Source organism: Centrocercus urophasianus, unplaced genomic scaffold, assembly GCF_019232065.1.
Source record: "Centrocercus urophasianus isolate 14NV4802_14NV808 unplaced genomic scaffold, USGS_Curo_1.0 seq_12, whole genome shotgun sequence".
Taxonomy (NCBI): domain Eukaryota; kingdom Metazoa; phylum Chordata; class Aves; order Galliformes; family Phasianidae; genus Centrocercus; species Centrocercus urophasianus.
The window spans coordinates 48,113,089-48,133,796 of record NW_024884364.1 but is presented as its reverse complement, the minus strand read 5'-3'; the positions used below and the strand labels follow the sequence as shown (position 1 = coordinate 48,133,796).

General features: G+C 38.3%; 1 protein-coding gene across 3 annotated transcripts in view; it reads right to left on the bottom strand.

Annotated features, from left to right (window-relative positions):
* ARHGAP6 (Rho GTPase activating protein 6) overlaps positions 1-20,708 on the bottom strand; it is a 299,714-nt gene that overhangs the window by 23,582 nt on the left and 255,424 nt on the right. For all 3 annotated transcript variants that reach the window (XM_042810524.1, XM_042810525.1, XM_042810526.1), the window contains exons 3-5: positions 14,901-14,972; positions 6,287-6,543; positions 1,825-2,020 (exon numbers count right to left, since the gene is read on the bottom strand). In XM_042810524.1, the coding sequence (XP_042666458.1) occupies positions 1,825-2,020; positions 6,287-6,543; positions 14,901-14,972 (525 nt within the window). The remainder of the gene's footprint in view (positions 1-1,824; positions 2,021-6,286; positions 6,544-14,900; positions 14,973-20,708) is intronic.

Sequence of the window (20,708 nt, the reverse complement as noted above, 5' to 3'; positions counted from 1 at the left end):
CTTCCCTTCCCTTGCCTTCCCTTGCCTTGCCTTCCCTTGCCTTCCCTTGCCTTCCCTTGCCTTCCCTTGCCTTGCCTTCCCTTGCCTTCCCTTGCCTTCCCTTGCCTTCCCTTGCCTTGCCTTCCCTTGCCTTCCCTTGCCTTCCCTTGCCTTGCCTTGCCTTGCCTTGCCTTGCCTTCCCTTGCCTTCCCTTGCCTTCCCTTGCCTTCCCTTGCCATTATATATCACTTCCAATGTATATAGTCACATATATTCAGAATATAAAACACGATCCGTCACATAGTTTGGAATGATGTTACTAGAGGATTGCTGCCAGAACATCAAGTTCTCTGTTTTTACCCCAAATCAATGAAAAAACAATTGAGTCTGTCTTCTGAAATCTTAGTTTTTCTCAAAGTCAACCAGACCTGATGGCTTTTGTATAATACTCCTGTGGACTGTAGATTAAGTTGAAAATTGAAGAACATCAATATTTGCCCCAAAGTATCTGGGATGATCATGTTGTATGGCACTACATCGTGCTCTTAGAAAATGCAAAAAGAAACATCATGTTTTATTTAAAAGGAAATTCCAATAAAAATATTTTAGTAAAAAGTGTTGCATAGAAAACAATCTTTGTTATTACAGTGTATTAGGTGGATTAAGCACTTAATCAGTAGGATACTCTGCTTGAGGTCTCTTTCTGCTGTCTCAGATACTTTTATGTTCTCCGAACTCAGTTAACCTTACTTAAAGGATGGAAGTCATTCGTCTTAAACTTAATCATCCCCATATTTGTCAGCCATGATATCTAGTCTCTGTAAAAGGCTAACAATGACTTGCTTTCATTGTTTTCTTTTATATACTTGTAAGCCACATGGGTATTATAAAAGCTTAGCATTGTTGTTTAAGTTGCTGTCCCCCATCTGAAAAAGCCTTTAATTCAAAGACTGTAAATGATTTCTTTCTGGTCAAATTAAGCATCAGATGCAGCATTTGATGCTACATTCACCATTATTAAATGGTTTGTTTATCATCTGGCCAAGTGATAACTGTGGCCAAGTTATTTCAATTCTTATAAAAAATTCTTTACAAAACAAAGATACACTGGGAGAGATGTTGAATAGATATCTTGATTAGCTATTGTTTCTGCATTACAGAAAACCAGTGGGATGTTTGTGTCTGAACGATCATGAAGCTGTAAGAAGAATATTGGCACAATTTTATAATTCCTTTCAGAGAAAGCAGGTCTGAGCCTGAGACTGGTCAACAGATTCAAGCTAGGGACAAACAATAAGCAGTTTGAAAGTCTTGTAGCAAACATAAAGAATCTTCTGAAATCTTAATATAATTTAGCATGGGATATTTTTTGTTCCTCTGAACCACTATTTTTCAATGTTGTTTCTAGCTATGTCTTGCACTGTAGCATAAATCATTCATTTAGCATCAAAATCTAAAGATCCACCGGTTGCTAAGAATTGGTAGCTGGCTTTCAGGCTTTCATTCTCATGGTGTGTAAACCTGCACTGTGTAGAAAGTCTTTCTTTCAGAGATGATCACTCCAGCTCTGAAATGAATGACCTCCAAGAAAGTGGTCTTCCTTCATGCTGAATGGGCCAGTTAGCAAGCTTGTAGCATAGATCTGCAGTTTGGGAGGAGATCATCTCCTAAGAAATTATCTGTGAGACAGGAAGAGGGAAGCAGGAGAGAAAACTGGAGTGGCACTGTCTAGCTTGTAAAGATGTCATTGCAATTTTAAGTATACACTTGGTTCTCAAAATACTTATTTATTTATACTTCAGTAAAAATACATCTGCCACTCCTGGCAAGATGAAATATTCTTACCATGTTTTTCCAAGTGCTGGCAGCAACTGTCTACAAGCCGCGGAACCTGCCTGTAAATAGGGTTCAGGCTTAGTTTCTTATCTCTTGCCTTTTCTTTCTTGCTCTGGGCTTCTGCTGGCAAAGAGAGCTGGAGAGCTTCTAACAACCGTGACTGATTGTCATCAAGATCAGTAATAGAGTCCACAGACATTGCACCCTGTAAAATATACATGCATAAACATTCAGTATGGCTGTAGGAATCTAAGGACCACCACATCTCATCTAACAACTATTTTTGCCTACCTGCATTTAAAAAAAACTTGCACAAAATACAATTTGCACTACCACTTTACAAATTGGTCAATATATAATACTACAGTAATAGATGCAAAAATCTGGGCAGTACCCATGGTATCTTTACTATATCACAAGAGACACAATGCTTTACATTCATTTGGTGTGCTTTTAGTGCTATAAAGGCCTATATATTCTTCAAGACAAGAATGAGTCACAATGTGTGCATGCAACTCAGCAGTACAGCATTTGCATGAGGATATATACACATTTTTACACCTGATTCTTTACTTTTTCCACACTTCCACACTCTTCACACAGTGAAAATTATAGATTTACCACTCTATACCACACAGACTTGACTAATTACACAAACATATATGATTGCAGAGATTGAAATAAACCCATGCTATTACAGAACAAAGACACATGAGAGAATACAGAGGTGATTTTTTTTTTCAGGTAATTTCACTTTAGGGATCTTAAATAAAATTCCAATGAAAGCTCTGAAAATTATGTTTGGATTACAGGAAGGCACAAAGGTTCAAGCAGTCAGCAAAGGATGAAGTAGCACAAGCAACAGGAGATTTATGGCATTTTTCAATGTTCACACTTGAAAATGAAGATCTGGGTTTTTTTTTATACCACAACACGACTGCTGCTTCAAAACTATCATTCACCTCAGAGTCAGTGAACTATTATTAAACTTAACAATGCAAAAAATATTTGAGGGAACATCTAGATTTATAAATAACAATAATAATAATTAAAAAGAAAAAAGGAAAGAACTCTCAATAAAACTATCTATTGTACATTATTTTCTTACCTTCTAGTGCAAAGAATACACTTTACCATAACTTAAAATGTGAAAATGTAGAATTTTTATTCTATGCTTTGCTAAGAACACTAATTTCTTCAAAGCAGTATTTTCTGCTGACATGTATTTCATTGACTGTCAGCAAGATCTCAGTCTGTTGGACGGGAACAGTTCAATTACTACAGAACTACCAAGCTCTAGAAATACTGTCTTCCTTCAAGACAGAAAACTAAGCTTTATACAAGTTTTCACCTTGGAGACAAAGTAAAGAAATTCCACTGGGATTTCAAATGAAATTAAAACTTGTTAGTTCATACTAAAGTAAAGCATGTAACGTACAGTCTTGCGTCTCATAACACTTTGAAGACTTAGCAGAAAAACGAAGTAAAAATTATCTAGAAAGGTTTTTTTTTTTTTTTGACGCACACCTCTAAATAATTATTAGTCTCTTTGGAATGCAACTTCAGTCTTGATTTCTAAGGTTTCTCAGAAATACATCTGCTTGATTCCCTTTACCATTTCCTGCCAATTAGAAAGAAAAAAACAAACCCAAAACCAAGCAAGATTCACTGTGTGTGATCCACGTTTGCAACATTCCAAGCTAAATATTTTCCTATTTCTTTTTAAAGATCTGGGGTTTCAGACATCAAAATTATTTGCCTGACACTGAAAATCCTAACGCCATGCTCACCACTGCTGTTCGCAGGCAGCTCACGTACGACAGGTGACTGTCTTTATACCCTAGCTCTTACTGGTCCTTCCCTATCTGCAAAACATCCTCATCCCATGAACCATTATTATCACAGAATCACTTAAGTCGGATTCAGATCCCTAAAATAGATGTAAATACAGTCAGTTCTCCATTACCCTTGGGCACTTTATCAAAGTTGTGGATTAACTGGGACACAGAGCAGGCTTTAAGAAGAAAGACCATGAGTTCAGTGGCTGAAGTACAGCACTACTTGGCCAGACCAAGTCAAGCCAGCATCCTTTGCCATGCCAAGTTCACAATCTGAAGTCTTAAGATAAGCTTAAAGTAACAAAAAGAAAAGTGAAGAGTAAAAAATAGACGGAAAGAGCAAAATGAAAGTGAAGACTATGGGGACAGGTGTGGAATAAAGGTCAGACAAAACTATTTCCTTTTTCTTTTTTTTTAAAGGGCTTTAAAAACCAACATCTTTTACAGAACGATGAGCAATGTTACCATGTATGGGAGGGACTGAGTACAAATCACTTTAAACAAGAAGTAGGAGTGAGCTCCTGATACACAAGTTTTGGTTGCATAATATATCTAAATAATACATTAACAGACAGTCTTAATATTCTGTAGAATAAGCACAAAGAAAGTGTCCTGAAGGATCATCAGGGTCTTGACTTCCAACTGCTAAGCAGAAATCTTACACAGAAAAAGCAGCCACTGTGATATCAGTCTCATTCTTGGATGAGAGAGAACATCAGCACCGACATCAAGAGGACTGCCAAAAGCATTACTTTACAACCCTTACTGACAACCTCAACTGAGTGCTTAAAGACTCGTGGGAGTATGCAAAAGTGAATGACAGTTAAATGAAAGTGAATGGCATATTTGCAAACATTCTCTACAATTTAAACACTAGCGGGCTTTGTGGGCAAGACTGCACTACAAATGTCTTTGCAGCATATATGTGAGAAACTGGCTGCATCAACTGCACGAGTCAACATCTTTTTTTTTATTTTTAATCAAAACATTCGCTTTGTTGAAGTTGAAAACGGCATAACCAAGGTACGTTACAGAGAGAATGGCAGCTCCCTCCACATCATACTGCTCACCTTAGTCTACTCTCACTTCTCCACATGTTCTATTGTGCACCCTCATGACTACAGACTAATGCATGAGGAACTTGGTCCTGACAGAGCTCTATTCCTTGGAGGTAACAAAAGATCTGTATTCCTTCTGCTTGCTGGCTGGTCAAATACAAGTTATGGATTGTATCACACTTTACAAAAGGAACAGCAGATGACTCACACCTGGACATGTGAATTATCTTTCATATGAAAACAAGTTCTGAAGTCAGGGGTGTATACAGTGCATTTCTATCTTTTTGGCAACATCTATGCCAAATTCTGAAAGAAGTTGAGAGGTTTCCTTTCACACACACATTCAAGTACATTTTGCACTTTTGTGCAAGAAGTGCCTGTTAATATGGTCTAGAGAAGTCAATACGTGTATTCTGTGTCTGTAATAATGTAAACACCTTCAAAGATCATGCCCTCACCTCCCTGCAGAAAGACTGTTGACACCTCAAGTATAAACTTCACCTGACAGCTAGAAAGAAAGGGGGCAGGTCACGGGGCTCTTGAACCTTCTCTTCATCTGCAATTTACTACAGATCTGCCACTCTTAACACTGCAGCTTATAGAACACCATATTGCATTTCTCCGAAGCAGGTTTCATCCCTGGGAGAAGACAGGATCCTAGAAAGATTTTGTTTTCCAGAGAATGTCCTTGTACCCCAAATTTCTTCTCAGACTACTTAAAATGGAGTTTTATTGAAAGTATTTTACTGGGCATTTTAATCTCCAATGCAATATAAAATTAAAAAATCAATACTTTTAGAAACTCTATCCCATGGGCAACTCCACTAAAAAAGAAAAACTAGATTGGTAATACTGTTATTAGCTGCAGCACTGGAGAACTGGTAATCTCTTTGATTTCAGAGCACAAAATTTACTTAGAAGGAACAGAAACCTGCAAGAAAATGGTCTACCAGTTACCTATCTTACATGCAAGATTAATGTTCAACCCAAAATGCTGCACTGAGTTCTGCTGCCAAAGGCATTTTCTTAGTCTGTATGCAGAAATTTACTTTTAAGAGCTTGGTACAAATTTATTCTGCTAACTTCTCAGTTGCTACTGGGGACATGATTTGAATCAGGCCATGGGGATTTTATTAATATTAGATGATTAATAGTTAATTTATTTCCAAGTTTGTGAAGATAAATTAACATAAGCATGTATACAAATTTTAATCACACAGGTTTAGTCTTCCCATCTGAAAGAATTAGCTGGAAATTCATGGAATTTGACTAATTTACAACAAGTAAACATAAGCAGGTAGTTAAAGAGAGCGAGCTGAGGTTTTTTGAATTATCTCTCTGACACTTTGGGATCTGTAAAAGATTTGCATGGTCCATATGATCTTTTCCCATCAGCACTGGAAAAAGATTTCCTCTAGAGTGAGGGGTTTCTTGTCTTCACAAGGCTGGCTTCCAATCAATAGAATATCACTGTTTAAACATGACAGAAGAAATGCTCCACAGTCCACAAACACAGTGTTTTTTCTGCCATACTCTCCACAGAGCATGTATGGTTGTAGTTATGGGGGTACTTACACGCCTCCTTGCTCGCGGTGCTGGCTCTGGTGTGTTAGGAGAAGTGGACTCGTTTGGTGTTTCTGAGGTGGAGCTGAGAGATGAGTTACTGCTGGAAAGTTCTTTGTTCTGCCTTTTTGCTCCAAATGGTAAGAGAAAGGCCACAAAATCTGAAACATCTCTTTGCTCTTCTTTTTGAGAATCTTGCTTAAGCTTGTAGGCCCGGTCGTTAGCAATCACTTGTGACAAGGGCATTCCAAAAGCCTGGGGAATAAATTCTGCAACAAAAAAGTATTTACTGAACATCTGATATTTATTCAGTACACAAGGAATTCAGTATTAAACTGTTAAAAAGCGAAACAATCTGAAGTCTCTTTAAATATATAATAATTCTGACGAGGTGCAGGACTGCACAATAATAACAACATTCAAACAATAAAATAATAGTGGACAAGTGCCAGGTAACTGTAGTTCTTGGTATCTGACTCCTATTTCCAGTTGGATCTTGCATGATATACCACACAGAACCTTGGAAAATCAACTGGGAACAGATCTAATTAAGATCTTAACTTCCACTGAAAGCAACTGGAAGCCAGGCACTTGGCTAAACCAAAATGGTGCAGATGGCCATCAGAGGCTCTGGAAAACTATCCTGAGACTGGAGAGCCTGGCTCCTATGCCACAGCTCTCCCATTTCAGATCTTTTCATCATGTCTTTCTCTCACAAATACTGCAATGCACCAGAGTGAAGAGCTATAGGCATGCATATGGGGCCCATCACAGGTCAGGAAGGTGTGCATCTACATGCACAGGGCATTTGTAAGTACATCCACTATTCAGACTAAGCCTTGAAGGGTATAGTTTTAACAGTATTATAAACCCACTACACACCAATAAAACTGGGTCCAGATGAGGGCCACTAAGATGATCAGTGGGCTGGAGTACCTCTCCTATGAGGAAATGCTGAGGGAACTGGGCTTGTTTAGCTTGGAGAAGAGAAGGCTCTGGGGAGACTTCATTGTGGCCTTCCAGTATTGAAGGGAGTGTATAAATAGGAGGGGGAACAGCTCTTTACAAGGGTGGGTAGGGATAGAACAAGAGAGAATGGTTTTAAACTGAAACAGGGAAGATCTAGGATAGATATTAGGAGGAAGTTTTTCACTCAGGGTGTTGACGCACTGGAACAGGTTGTCTAAGAAGGTTGTGGATGCCCCATCCCTGGAGGCATTCAAGGCCAGGCTGGATGTGGCTCTGGGCAGCCTGGTCTGGTGGTTGGCGACCCTGCACATTGCAGGGGGGTTGAAACTAGATGATCATTGTGGTCCTTTTCAACTCTGGCCATTCCATGAGTCTATGATTCTATGATCTACATCAATAAAACTGTAACATACAAACCTTGCATATATTCAGGTCTTACCATCAAAATGCCCAGAATTTTTTATGGATCAGAAAAATGTTTCACAGTATGTCAGCCAGTAACTAACACTGAAATTCTCATCATTAACTTTCAAATTTGTACCTATCAAAGATTAGTCGAATCAAAAGTATTGGGTAAAACCGCAAATTAGAACTGTTTTGTGATCAAATGGAATGAATAAAATAGCTACTGAGCCCACTGATTCTGGTGAGGTTCTACTAGATTCCAGTTTCAGACCTGCCAGTATCAGGCATACAGAAGGCACTAGAAATTAAAAACAATTTTAAAAGAAGAAAAAAAAAGAGAGAGAGAGCAAATCTTTACAAATCCAGCCTCTCAGTCGTCTAAACAATTAAAGACGGAAATTCTTCCTGGGATTGAGTCTGACTATATCTTTGATGACACTTTCAAGTTTTGTTAATGTTACATTATTATTAAGATTAAGGGGACTGGAAAGAAGAGTATAATATATGAATCCTGAGTGAGGGTGCTTCTACCCTATTCTAACAAAGAGACATGGGCCTGTTCTCATTTGCTTGCTCTTTAGAAAATATGAAACATCAAGACGTGAACTAACTTTGGTGGCCAGACAAAACAAAATAAGGAAGCAGATCCTCATATATCAAACAAGTCTGGAAGTGACCAATGAGTAGAATGATATCTAAAACCATCTGCATTTAATTTAGGACAAGAAAGTACATCATCAATGGGTGTCAAGCAATGCAGAGATTTCCAATTCCTGGAGCCCAGACTTGTTCCTCCTACACTCTGGCAAGTATGATTATAAAATGATGAGATTAATTGTACTGAAACTTTGTAGTATTGTGGATTATCTTCCCAATGAACATTTAAGACCATAAGCTTACTTTGAAAATTCACTTGCAACACACATCTGCAACATGACTCCCCTTTGTTACATCTCCAGCTCTCCTATTTCTCTCTCCTCCCACAACATTTCCTGACAAAAGCCACTGAGCTGAATGAAAACCTGAACAATAAATATATAAATGCTTTTGTCAATTGTGCTTCAAATAGGGATGGGACAGCTGTACACAACCTGTTGATACCCAACAGTATGATGATGTCTTTGATCGTACAACACAAGGATGGAATGGGTGGGGATCATCAGGGGATGAGTTTTCAGTACTTTTTCATTAAGTGAATTTCATGAAAATGGCCCTGTTCCCCAACTTTGTTATATAAAAGACAGTATTTTGAGGTAAGTATTGCTCCTCTTCTCAAACCCTCAGGTGTGGGATGCCAGTTTTTCAATTGCTATTGTTTCACTTGCTTCATTAACTTGTTTCATTGCTCATTTCACTGCAAAGCAATGAAAGGACACAGATCCTCTGTTCTACGCTGCTTTGTTGTACACCTCCTTCTCAAAGGACATGAACCACTTCCCCAGTTTCTCAATATCTGGCAGAGATGGAGAACTGGATGAAAACCAACTGGCTGATTTTCAGACTAAATACAGATGGAAGTGATATTGGCTGGTAGTGGTAATTACGTTACAGAATTGGCAAAATCAGTAACTTTTTGTTCATTTGTTGAAATCAAGAGAATTGGTTGCACCCACCACAGACTGGCTTACAGCCTCAAGTTCCCAGCACAGTGTTGTGTGCAGGGGTGTTGGGTGGTGGAGGAGAACATGTTTTACAATCCGCTCTCCCCATTAACATCACCAGCAGTCAATTCCAATAATTCCCTTGGTAGACAGGTAAGGACATGTCCACTAAGGTGAATGAATGACTGCCCTTTTGAAGTTTCAGATTCTTTGGGAAAAAGAAGAATCTTAGTCACACAGAGCCATGCAGCCCCTTCTCAGATGGACAACATGTAAATTTGAGGTTCTGTTCTCACAATCCAGGTAAAAGCACCAACTGCTGCTCTAGGCTCTACTGTTGGAGGTGTTCTACTTGTATGAAGAAAATGTTCCTTATAGCACGGGCTATATGTATATATGTATAGTTACATGTGTACCACGGTCACAAAGCTACTGAGTTACTTACTGCCTCTGTAAGCCCAATGAAACTGATCACTTTTTCAATTAGAGGAGTGTACTGTTTAAAAATAAATGTTGGAGACAGCACTGTGTAAAAATTGGAAACAAGCTGACAGAGTGGGCAATTATGTTGGAAATGTAGACTCACATGTTTAGCCTAAACAGAAGCATACACGTACTTGATTTCTGATCCATTTTGCTTCGAGTGTTTATTGGCACCAGAGACAATTTGAGATTTTGCAGAAGTGCATTTCTATTATAAGAAAGTCCATCTCACAGCCGACAAAATTACGAATTGTGATTGAAACTGGTATGGTTCAAAAAAATTCTTCTGTTACGGTAAATCAGCATTTGTGATTTTAAAAAAAAAACAATATTTCACGGAAATATTTTCAGCCAGATCAAATAAGAGTTTCTGTGACCAAAAATCAGAAATCCTGCTCTTTGTTAACCAAACGATGATAACTAGGATGCAACCCACAGAGTTAGCCTACTTGGCCTTATGCCACCTAACCCAAATATAGATTCAAAGTCTTATCTGAAGATTCCATGAGTCAAAATTGTGGTTTCCATCCCACAAACTACAACCATCTATTAAGATCCTCTGAGGTATTTACTTTAGACCCTAATAAGGTTTACAAAGCTAATAAAGCAAATAATGCACCATACCACAATTTTAGATAGTCTTCTTAGCCTTTTGTTGTGAGTTTTTTTAATTTCTTTTTCTAAAGTGTAGCTTAAATGCAGTTTTTGAGATAATGAAATCCTTTGACTCAGCTCAACAGAGGTGTGGGGGGGTCTATCTACTCCTGAAGCTGCATACCCCCTAGTTACAATTCTCAGAAACTACAGCATACACAGCAACTCTGCAAAGATCTCGCAGAGGAATTTTTCAAGTATTTACATTCCACACAGAAACATCAGGAAAAGGTTGCTCAACAAATCATATAACAAATGATTACTACTTCTAAGCAAGTCTCTCAGTTCACCTGTAGAGTTTACTAGAATCATGGAAAAACAGAGCTGGTTCTCTGATAGTATATTTTAGGAGAAATCCTTTCTGAGAGCCATCGCCCCCAGGAATGTTGGTGGGTACTTTCCAAGTAGGCATGCTTATGCTGACCCCTGCATTGCTAGCAGCAGACAGATGAAAGGCTCCACTTCTGCTGTCGTCAAAATTAGCAGTGAATTTGCAAGGAAACAGTACTCAGTCACCAGCATGCAGAGAATTCTAAGAATTTCTTATTCTGAGCAGTGCTGACATTTATCGTTCCTCCAGCCACAGTACTGTTTGTCAGCAGGTAGACAACACAATTCAGAATCATGATGTCCATAAACAACAAGGAGGCAGGGTAGAGAAAAGCAAAGATATTGAATGGTAACAGCTGAAAACACTGCTTAGATATCTAGGTGGAGTGCTGCACTCCTGTTTCATTCATTTACATCCGGCAAGTTTTGCTATATCCTGTTCTGGTGAGTCACTCAGAGATGTAAAAACAAATGAAAACACTTATTCCACATCTTTTTCCTTCTAATTAGATTTTGATAGATGTACCTGTCAAAAAGGACAAAATAAAGATATCAGTCTTGTTTAAAGTGCATTCAATTCTGCTTTAGTGTCTTTGTTGGCCTTCAGCTTGCTGAGACTCTCACTTAAGAGTCAGGTTGATCAACTGGTCTATCTAAATAAAATGTGATGTTGGCAGAGTAAAATCTCCACAGATTGGAATAAGTCACAGAACTGTAGGGGTTGGAAGGGACCTCCAGAGATCATCGAGTCCAACCCTCCTGCCAAAGCAGGTTCCCTACACCAGGTCGCACAAGTAGGCATCCAGGCCGGTCTTGAACATCTCCAGACCCAACCATATGAGTAATTAAAGCTCAGAACAGTCATAAGAAATGAGTGCAACATCCTTAAGCATAGCTGTCTCGTGGAGTGGGGTGGGGGAGAACAGACTCCAGGACCAACCTGAGATGCTATACCCCACAGGCAGAGAAATTCCACAAGTTCATGCTCCAGGGCACTTCAGTGTATGTCAGTGCTAAAGTGTCAGGCAAAACTAAGTATAAAATCCACTTTGCTCTTTTTCAGGAACTGCTCACACCTGAAGACACAAAGCTGACTGCAAGCAAAATAAACTGCTTGTAGGGCTCACTCTTCAAGCTCCCTACAGCAGGGCCTCTGTTGTGCATCCCCAGTAATCAGAACTGCGGCCTACTTTGCACCACCTTCATCTTAGTCATTTTTGGATGCAAATTACACGCAGGATCACACATTGGGTGACAGACCACAGTGCTATGTGTTTGTCAGGATTAACATTCAGAGAGCTATTCATTCAAAAAATACTTTTCAGGTGACACACACTCCAGGTGAATCCTAACTAAATGGCCCCTAGGCTTCTGTTTGTCCTGATATGTGAGTTCTCTCAGGCTGGAATACAAACATTCTGAATTAATCATGAACTGTTCAGCAGTAACTGTGCTTATGAATGTGATGCTCAAGTGAGGGGAGGGAAATGCTCTTTGCATAACGGCAGCTGCAACTTATCTACAAAAAGCATCCTGCAAATCAGCTTCCCCATTTCCACTTTGACATCCTTCTTCTTTTTCTCACAGCTCCTCTCTGAGGATGGTACAGTGTGAGCAGTCATCAAGAGAAAAAAAAAAAGAAAAAGGGAAGAGAGGCAGGCACTCCTTACAGGCACGAGGATCAGAGATGCTCAAGGGTGAACAGTGCATGCTGCTGGCCTTTTGTGTGCACACACCCACATCCACAGCTCAGAGTGTTTGTTTTGGAGCGGTTGCCCAGTAATGGAAGATATTCCCTTTATAAAATAAACGGTAAAATGCTTTTTAAAAAAACAGCATGGTACAGATCAGGATAAATACTTTCGGCTTGCTCTGACACAAAAGGACAGAGGTTACTTCTAACTCGAACTTTGGCAACACAGGGACCATTGTTCAGGGCAGCAGGTACAGCTCTGCCAAGACATGAAGACAAGCAGCACAAAGACAAGAGGCCTTGCATTTTTTTCTTGCAAAAGCAAGCTCATTACCTAAAAACTCTGCAACTCTGTGACTCTGAATTTATGAGCTCTACGTCCCTGCCCATTATGCTAAGCCCTCCAACCCTGCCAAAAGCACTGCATGAAGCCTCATTCTGGGCACACACACCTCCCAACACATGTAGCAGGGCAGCAGATGCAGGTGCTACTGTTCCTGTTGTCTTTCACCAAGCCTGCCTGGCTTGCTGCCTGCATGGTGCAAACGAGGACCTTCGTGGTGGCTTATCCACCCTGTAGTCACAGATTAAGAGTGTGCTCAGCAAATAACTGTGGGGCGGATGATATTTAATAACCCAATAGAGCACAGAAATGTGTACTAGAAAGAAACACTGAGAAGTGGGGTGCTCTGTGCCACTACCTTGGCTAGTTTCTGCTTAATGGTTGCTGATAACAACAAAAGACAGCATGACTTTCTCTTTACTCTGCTGTCTCTGCTAGGGAACCTTTAGGCTTCCTGGCTTTTGTACTCTATCGAACAACCCAACACCTCTGTCAATCCACAAGACTTGGACAAATGATATAAACAGATGCTCTGTTTCTATAATATTTTGTACATGGAGAGAAGTCATACATTTTAGAAAGTAAAAGACATCTTGGAATTCAACCTATACATGAGAATAAGGCAGTGGAAGATAGGAGAGTTGAAACGATCTGAAGTTAAAAGAAGAAAAAAAAAAGGAATTTCAATTAGAATCAGCATAATAATTTTTGAAAATGCTTGGCTAAAGTTAAGCCATGCTAATAAATGGGAAGTAAATAAAAGTATATGCAGGGATGAGTAAGTACAGAGTGCTGATCTTTGCTGTGGGTAATTACTGATTCTTACATGGCCAGGTGCACTTTATAACACTGTGAAGATCTATGGGTAAGGGAAAAAAAAAAAAACAAAACATTAAAAAAAAAAAATAAAATAAAAAAAAAAACAAGGAAACTAAGCAAGATAATGATAGATTGCTTACCCTGCAAACAAATGTAAAGCATGGACAGGAGCAGTATAAAACAGATTTTTCCCCAAAAGTGGATTTAAGATCATTAGACCACTTCCTCAACAATTCATTCTAGAGGTGAGCTCAGTTCTACATCAAGTAATTTTCATAATTAATGAAAGATGTGTTATTCACAATGCAACACAGAAGACAATTATCTTTTATCCAAACAAACACATCAGGGCTTTCACTTTTAGAAAGATCAATGCAAATATTTTCCATTGCCAATTTTAAACCAATAAAAAGAGTGAGTGCATATATGATTTCATCCAACAGACAAAAATTTAAAGGAAAATGTTATCTTTCCAACAAGCACCTAAAGTAACTTTGATATGGGACACTCATTTTTTCTCACTGCAATCTCAAAGTTCTATTAAATTAGGTTAAAAGCAATAACGTTGCAGAAACCACATCACTTCTCTTCTTACAAATTCATATGTTTTTGAAATGGAGGTATTAATACTGAATTTTAGTACTACTTTTCCAAACAACTTCTCTAGGACTGAACACAAAATTAGATGCACAACATGCTGAAAATTTCACTTTCAGAAAAACCCATTTCAGGTCTCAACATCTGGACTTGGTTAAAATGACTGCAAACTACAGGTCAAGTCCACTGGATTAAGACCCAGCCCATAAAAGCTGCTTAATGTCCAAACAAGAAAGTCCCACCATCTCTATAATCCATGTCACACAGAGTCTATTAAGACCCAACTGATCAGTAGCACTGAAGCTTTTATACGTTTTAAACAATGTCTGTTTTCCTAAGGTTAAAAAAAAGAAAAACAAACCAACCGACTAGCTTTGGGCAGGGTTGGGTTCACACGCTTTGTGAATTGAAAGAGAGAGTGTATATGGAGGTAAACAACAGGATCATATTATCCTGATTTCACTCTGCACTGGCTGCTGAAAATGAGGAAGAAAAGACACAGTTCTTTAACACTTCATATTGCCCTGGGAAATAAGCTTTCAGTTCAGAAGATGGGCTTACTCAAACGTCAGTTACTAAAAGATATGACATTTTTCCACCTGGAAATGAATATGTAGGCAACGCATCAGCTTGGTAACATTTCCCTGTTTCAGAAAGCACACACCTAAGACTAAAGAAATCTTATACGTAAAACTAAGATCGATCAGTGAATATGTACTCGTGTAGTTTTACCTTTGTCTTTGTTTTTCTCCTTTCCTAATGAGTCCAGTTTCTTTCTTAGTGATTTCTTCCTCTTTTGCCCATCTGTAAGAGAAAAAATAGGAAATGTGTGAAGGAAAGAACGCTGAACAAACTGTTGCATAAGCTGTATGTACATGAAGTGAGATGTCCACAGCACTTCAGTCAGGAAGGATGTGGGGTTTATTTTGCAAAGGCTCACAACTGTCTCAGTCCATAAGCCCTGAAGAGTGCACTGGAAGACCAAATGCATCCCACTCCATGTTGCTGGGCACAGCACACATGGTCACATAGCCCGTGTGCAGAATAGAAAGTTAGTCATGAAGTCTTAGCAACTGAGACTATTGCTGGATGCTCCTGATAGCAAATGAAGAGTAGGCAGCATAAATTCAAAAGGTAGTGATTAGCTCCCATTCATAAATGCAAGACTGGAGGCTGTGAAGCTGGAAGTAGTTTTTGGAGAGGAAGTGTAGAGCTACAGATACAGTATTTGGAGATAATATCCTGAGACTAACCATCAGGATGAATGGCACACAGCAGACCTATTAGCTGGGTGATAACTGCCCACCCTGACATGACGCATTGGATCTGAACTCACACTGTGTGCTTGCAGTTTGTGTACGGCATGTCCCGATGATTCAGATGGATTAGTGTTAGAGAAATTATTGTTCTGACACTGTATACATCATCCAAGTTTTCATTAAGATATTAAGGACTAAAGATTTTAGCTGGTATCATAAGCAGGTCTGTTCTTGAAAGAACTATGTGAGAAAGTTGGCTATCATTCCTTCAGCAGCATCTTTTATAATGAAAGTCAACAAAAACACATCTTGTTAGGCCTCAACAAATACAAGAGATTAAGACACAGGCCTGCTTTAACTTGTACTTTTTATTTTTATTTGGTTTAGTTCTAAAGCAATATAAAAGGTCTCACATATGCTTTAATGCATAATAATAGACAGACACCACTAAAGCTAAACATTATTGGATACATACCTTTGCTTTACTGGTTTTGCAATATGGCATAAAATCAAAAATGTGCACACAGTACCTGTGCTTCACTGTTATGGTAAGGACACTAAATAATCTGCCTCAGCATGTTTTTCTGTTTGCGTAAATCAATGGCTTAAGCAGTCTTTCACAGCAGGGAGAAGACCACAAAAAACTGAAGTGGATCTCCATGGATTAACTCTCATCTTTGCAATTAGCCATAGGGGAATACGAGCCACTTCCTCATAGTTTTCCCACAACTCCTAATGAATATTACTCAGCAGACAAATTTTGCCCTTTTCACAACCCATTCATATCCTTTTACTTTAAAATTAAAATTTATTTTTGCTTTTGCAACTTTTGTTCAATCAAATCCACTTCAATGTTCGTATTCTGCATCTATTTAGGGACAGCAAGCATATTTACTCCCAGCAGCTGCTTAATTATAATACTCAGTTTCTGACTCCTGAGGTAGATTCTCATTTGCTAGTTATGTTAAAACTCCTGTTTCTGCACCTGCTCCAGTGAGAATTCATCCCTCTGAAATAAGGCTGAATAAAGTTAATACAGAATTTCTAATGAGATTTCAGCAATATAAAGGTGGTAATTCATTGCCTCATGCGGTCTATGATTAGAAGTTCCTTTTTCATATCCACATGACAAGTTCATAACTCAAAGTCATACTTTGATTGATTAATATACCCAGTCCTTTCACACCTGACATCCCCAGTTCATAATACTGAGTTTATTACAAAAATTCTTCTATTACCTCTTAGCAATATGAACAGTCAGTAGCCTGCTTACATAAAACTAAAAGTATTGCTTGTTTTCATTGGGTTCTCTACTACTGTTGTGTTCTGGCATTATATATTATACAATTATTTTTATATTATTTCTCATCTTATAAATTCAGATTACTGCTTCATAGTAGCCATTTGATAAATGATTTACATTTCCTTGGAGTCTTAGACCCTCTATGCTCCAAGTACCTATATATTGATATTCTGATATTCCACTGAAGATTCCACTAACATGTAAAAAGAAGAACAAAAGTTGAAACTGCATCTCAAACACACTGATTTTATAATATGATTACAGAACTGCAGCTTCTGCAGTGTTTTAGTGCTGCATAGTCAAATACAACAGAAATGCCAGAACAGTTATTCATGTGAAAGAGAGAAATAAATTACACTTTCATATCCACGTGGAAAACAAGTTAATGACTTCTAGGGCCAAACTAGCAATGATTTCTGGTGAACCCTGTTCTTAGTGAGTGATTGTTTGAACTCCAACTGTGAAGAAATTCATCAGTAAAAGACTGGTTGAGGGAACCACACATTTGTTTCTTCAAATCTTGGATTTTTGAGTAGTGATGATCAGGCCCAGAGGAATGTAAGAAACAGGATAAAGTTCTAGAGATAGACAAGACAAAAAATACAGAAAACAAAAGAATCATAGAATGGCTTAGGATGGAACCTTATAGAACATCGAGCTCCAACTCCCTCTGCCACAAGCAGGGCTGCTACCCACCAGATCATCTGCTCAGGGCCCCATTCAGCCTGGGCTTGAATGCTGCCAGGAATGGGGCACCCACAGCTTCTCTGGGCAAGTCTATTCTGCGCAGGAATGAACTCTTAAGACAAAGAAAGATGGCAGAATGAGGGACACACTTAACTTGAACGAAGGATGTTCATTCACTGAAGTCAGTGGAACCACAATCATTTACATTTAAGGCTTACGCCACGCCAAAGAGTTCAATTTATAACTAAGACTGACAAGAGTCTCAGTGAAAAGCTAAAGCTTAAGAGACCTGACAAGAGTTTCGAGGTCAATTCTAGTTCTCCTTTCAACCCCAGCAAAAGGCATGATTAATTATAATCTATATTGCGTAAAAACAAATAAGTATTGAAATGATTGTTGATTTAGGTTACGTCAGACATGAGCACTGTTGAAATACTCACAATGTACTGAAGGATTAGTGCAACTGCAGCAGTTTTAAATATAAAAGAAAAAAAAAATTGATAACACTTAGCACTTACTATCTCCACCGAGATTTGAGAATATAATTAAGATTCATATGTTCTTGGTAACAAACCATTACCTGTGCAAAATACCTACTGTATATTTAAAAATTAATTAGCAAATACTTATGCAAAGTAATACTCTATCAGTCCAAAGTGCTATTATATATGACCTGCTATCCTCATCTGTGGTTTGAGAATATTTAAAGCCCAAATTGATAAATGTTGTTCATCCAGCTGATTTATCCAGCCTTGTGTGCATGTAATCATCTCTTAATGTCTTCTTTCAATAGATCAGTAAGATAGGGCCGTCTTAACAAATTTCACTCAAGAATATTAGCAAGATGTGAGAAGTCAAAAGTCTTATCCTCTTGTTAAAAGGCAAGGAAATGTCAAATTGAAGGAAGAAGCCATTTTTTCTCTCTTTGTTAACCCACGCTGACTTCCCTGAAAAATATCTGCCCGGGCAGCTCCATAGATCAGTTGTTTCAGAAATGAACTTGGTTTGTCCAGTACTTACTAATTTATATGTTGACTGCATTTCACACTACAATGCGTACATCACACTTTGGGCCTGTATGTATTAAGACTAACATGATGAATATTTAAAAAAAAAACAAGCCTGGAATGAAACTCTTGAGTGAATATTAAATTGCTGTGTGACCTGTTTTTCCAAAGTGGTGAGCATTTCCAGGTTCACTTAATGCCAGAGAGACTTTTCTATTTGAAAAATTAGGTCATCTATTTAGGACTTTGTCAGTGAACCAAAGCCTACAGAACACAGAAGTATTTGCATGGATACACCAACTTCAGACAAGAATTGAGAGTTTCAGGAGTCTGACTTGTGAGGTTACTATTTTTGAAAATTTTGGTTTAAGGTTGAAATTCATCCAGTGTTAAGACTATCACCTTTTAACTTTCAGTTACAGTCTCCAGATTTTGTACAGTCCACTTTGGGATCCAAACGTCAGTCTATATGATATATAAACTAGCTAAGAAGCCATTTTCATGTAGAGGATATACAAAGCTCATTTTTAAATGTGGAAAAATAAAGAACAGAAAGAGAATTATGTTTTTTTTAACAACACGTTGCTCTGTTGCTCCATGCAAGATCACCTACCAACACCAAATTTGACTCAGAGAGAAAGAGCGCAGATTGAATCCCATTACTACTATTTACTTCCAGTATTGCTTTACTCATTTCTGGAAAGTTATGGAAATCAACATGTCTACTTGCTATGTCCAGATGTTGCTAAGCACAAGCATGAGCATGACTGTGCATGGAATTTTTTCAAAGTGATACAATTAGTGGCACAGCTGATCTAACATGCAGAAACTCCTCGCCACAGTTTTTACATTATCCCACTTATTAGCCACTGTAGTGCGAAGCCCTATCATAATTTTCTTTCTTTTCCTTTCCTTTTCTCAAAAAAAAAAAAAATACGTAGTAAAAACTACCACAGCTTTTATTATTATTGTTGTTATTTTTCTGACAGCATTAGAGTATTATATTTTAAATGATGGAAAGTGTCCTGTCCTGGCAATAAGCTTGAAGTGAACCAGTAACAAAATATAATTATTCAATGTTTCTTTCCCTTATGGATTTATACATTATTTATATATGTATTTTGCCCTTATGGGTTTATAAAGCTTACAGATAAACAAAGTTTATAAACAATAAAGGATACTGATTATCTACATGGAGAGACGTTGCTTTTATGTTACTTATATGCAATATTATTTTTTGTTATACATAATTCATACAAAGACTTTAATGTAGCTTTCTGTATTTTTGACATATCTTCTGTTGTTTACACAGTTATTGAGTACAGAACACCTGCTCCCCATCCACCTCCTCTCCTATTGGCAGCCTTCTTTGCATATGAGAATTGTATTTCTTGTCCATTTAGGGAAGAAAATGTGTCCTGTTCTACAATGAAGGGTTATTTTCACACAGTATAAGGAGAGGAATTATGTGACAGAAGAACGTTATATCTATAGCTCAGTTATAAACAGAAATGGATAAAAATCCCAATATTTCTATAATTCAATAAAAATAGTTCTTAGTAGCTATATTCACAGAATCACAGAATTGTTGAAGTTGGAAGGGACCACTCGAGATCATCTAGTTCAACCTCCCTGCTTCAAGAATGCTCATTTTCCTTTAGTAGCTCTTAGTAAATTTTTTTCCTTGCATGCAATTCAATCACAATAACATGTACTTTGTAAAAGGGTAATCCATTCTGGTTTGAAAACTACCACCAGTGGCACTCCAAAGAGCCACATCTCACCTCTCCAGAAGACTTCCCTGTTGGCTCACTCATTATGAGCGACTCATTTCCTGAGTGCCAGCCTCCCGCACTCAGCGGGCAAAACGAATGTCAAGCTCCATACTCTCTTGCCTGTGCAGTGTGGAAAGCAATTGAGTGTCTGCAAGCAGAAAGTATTGCTAAAACTTGATATAGCACAAGAAAGAATTCTGTGCTTTTTTCTTTTCCCATTGCACTGCATTTGCAGTTGCAGTCATTTCTTTGGGCACTACGCAGTGTGAATTTCCTTCCGGACATGCACGTGGAGCTGCAAGGTGAAGGTTTTACTTAGGCATTCTTGTGCCTATAAACGTCCATCATGAAATATTTATTTAGATTAACGGTCACTGTCCCCACGCAGTAACTCGCAGAGCGCTGCCAGCTGCATCACAGGCGGAAGGTAAACATTTCCAACCGGAGGACCAGGAGTGAAAGGCTTTGGCACATCACACGCTATAAAAATGGAAAGGCTGAGCCCTCAG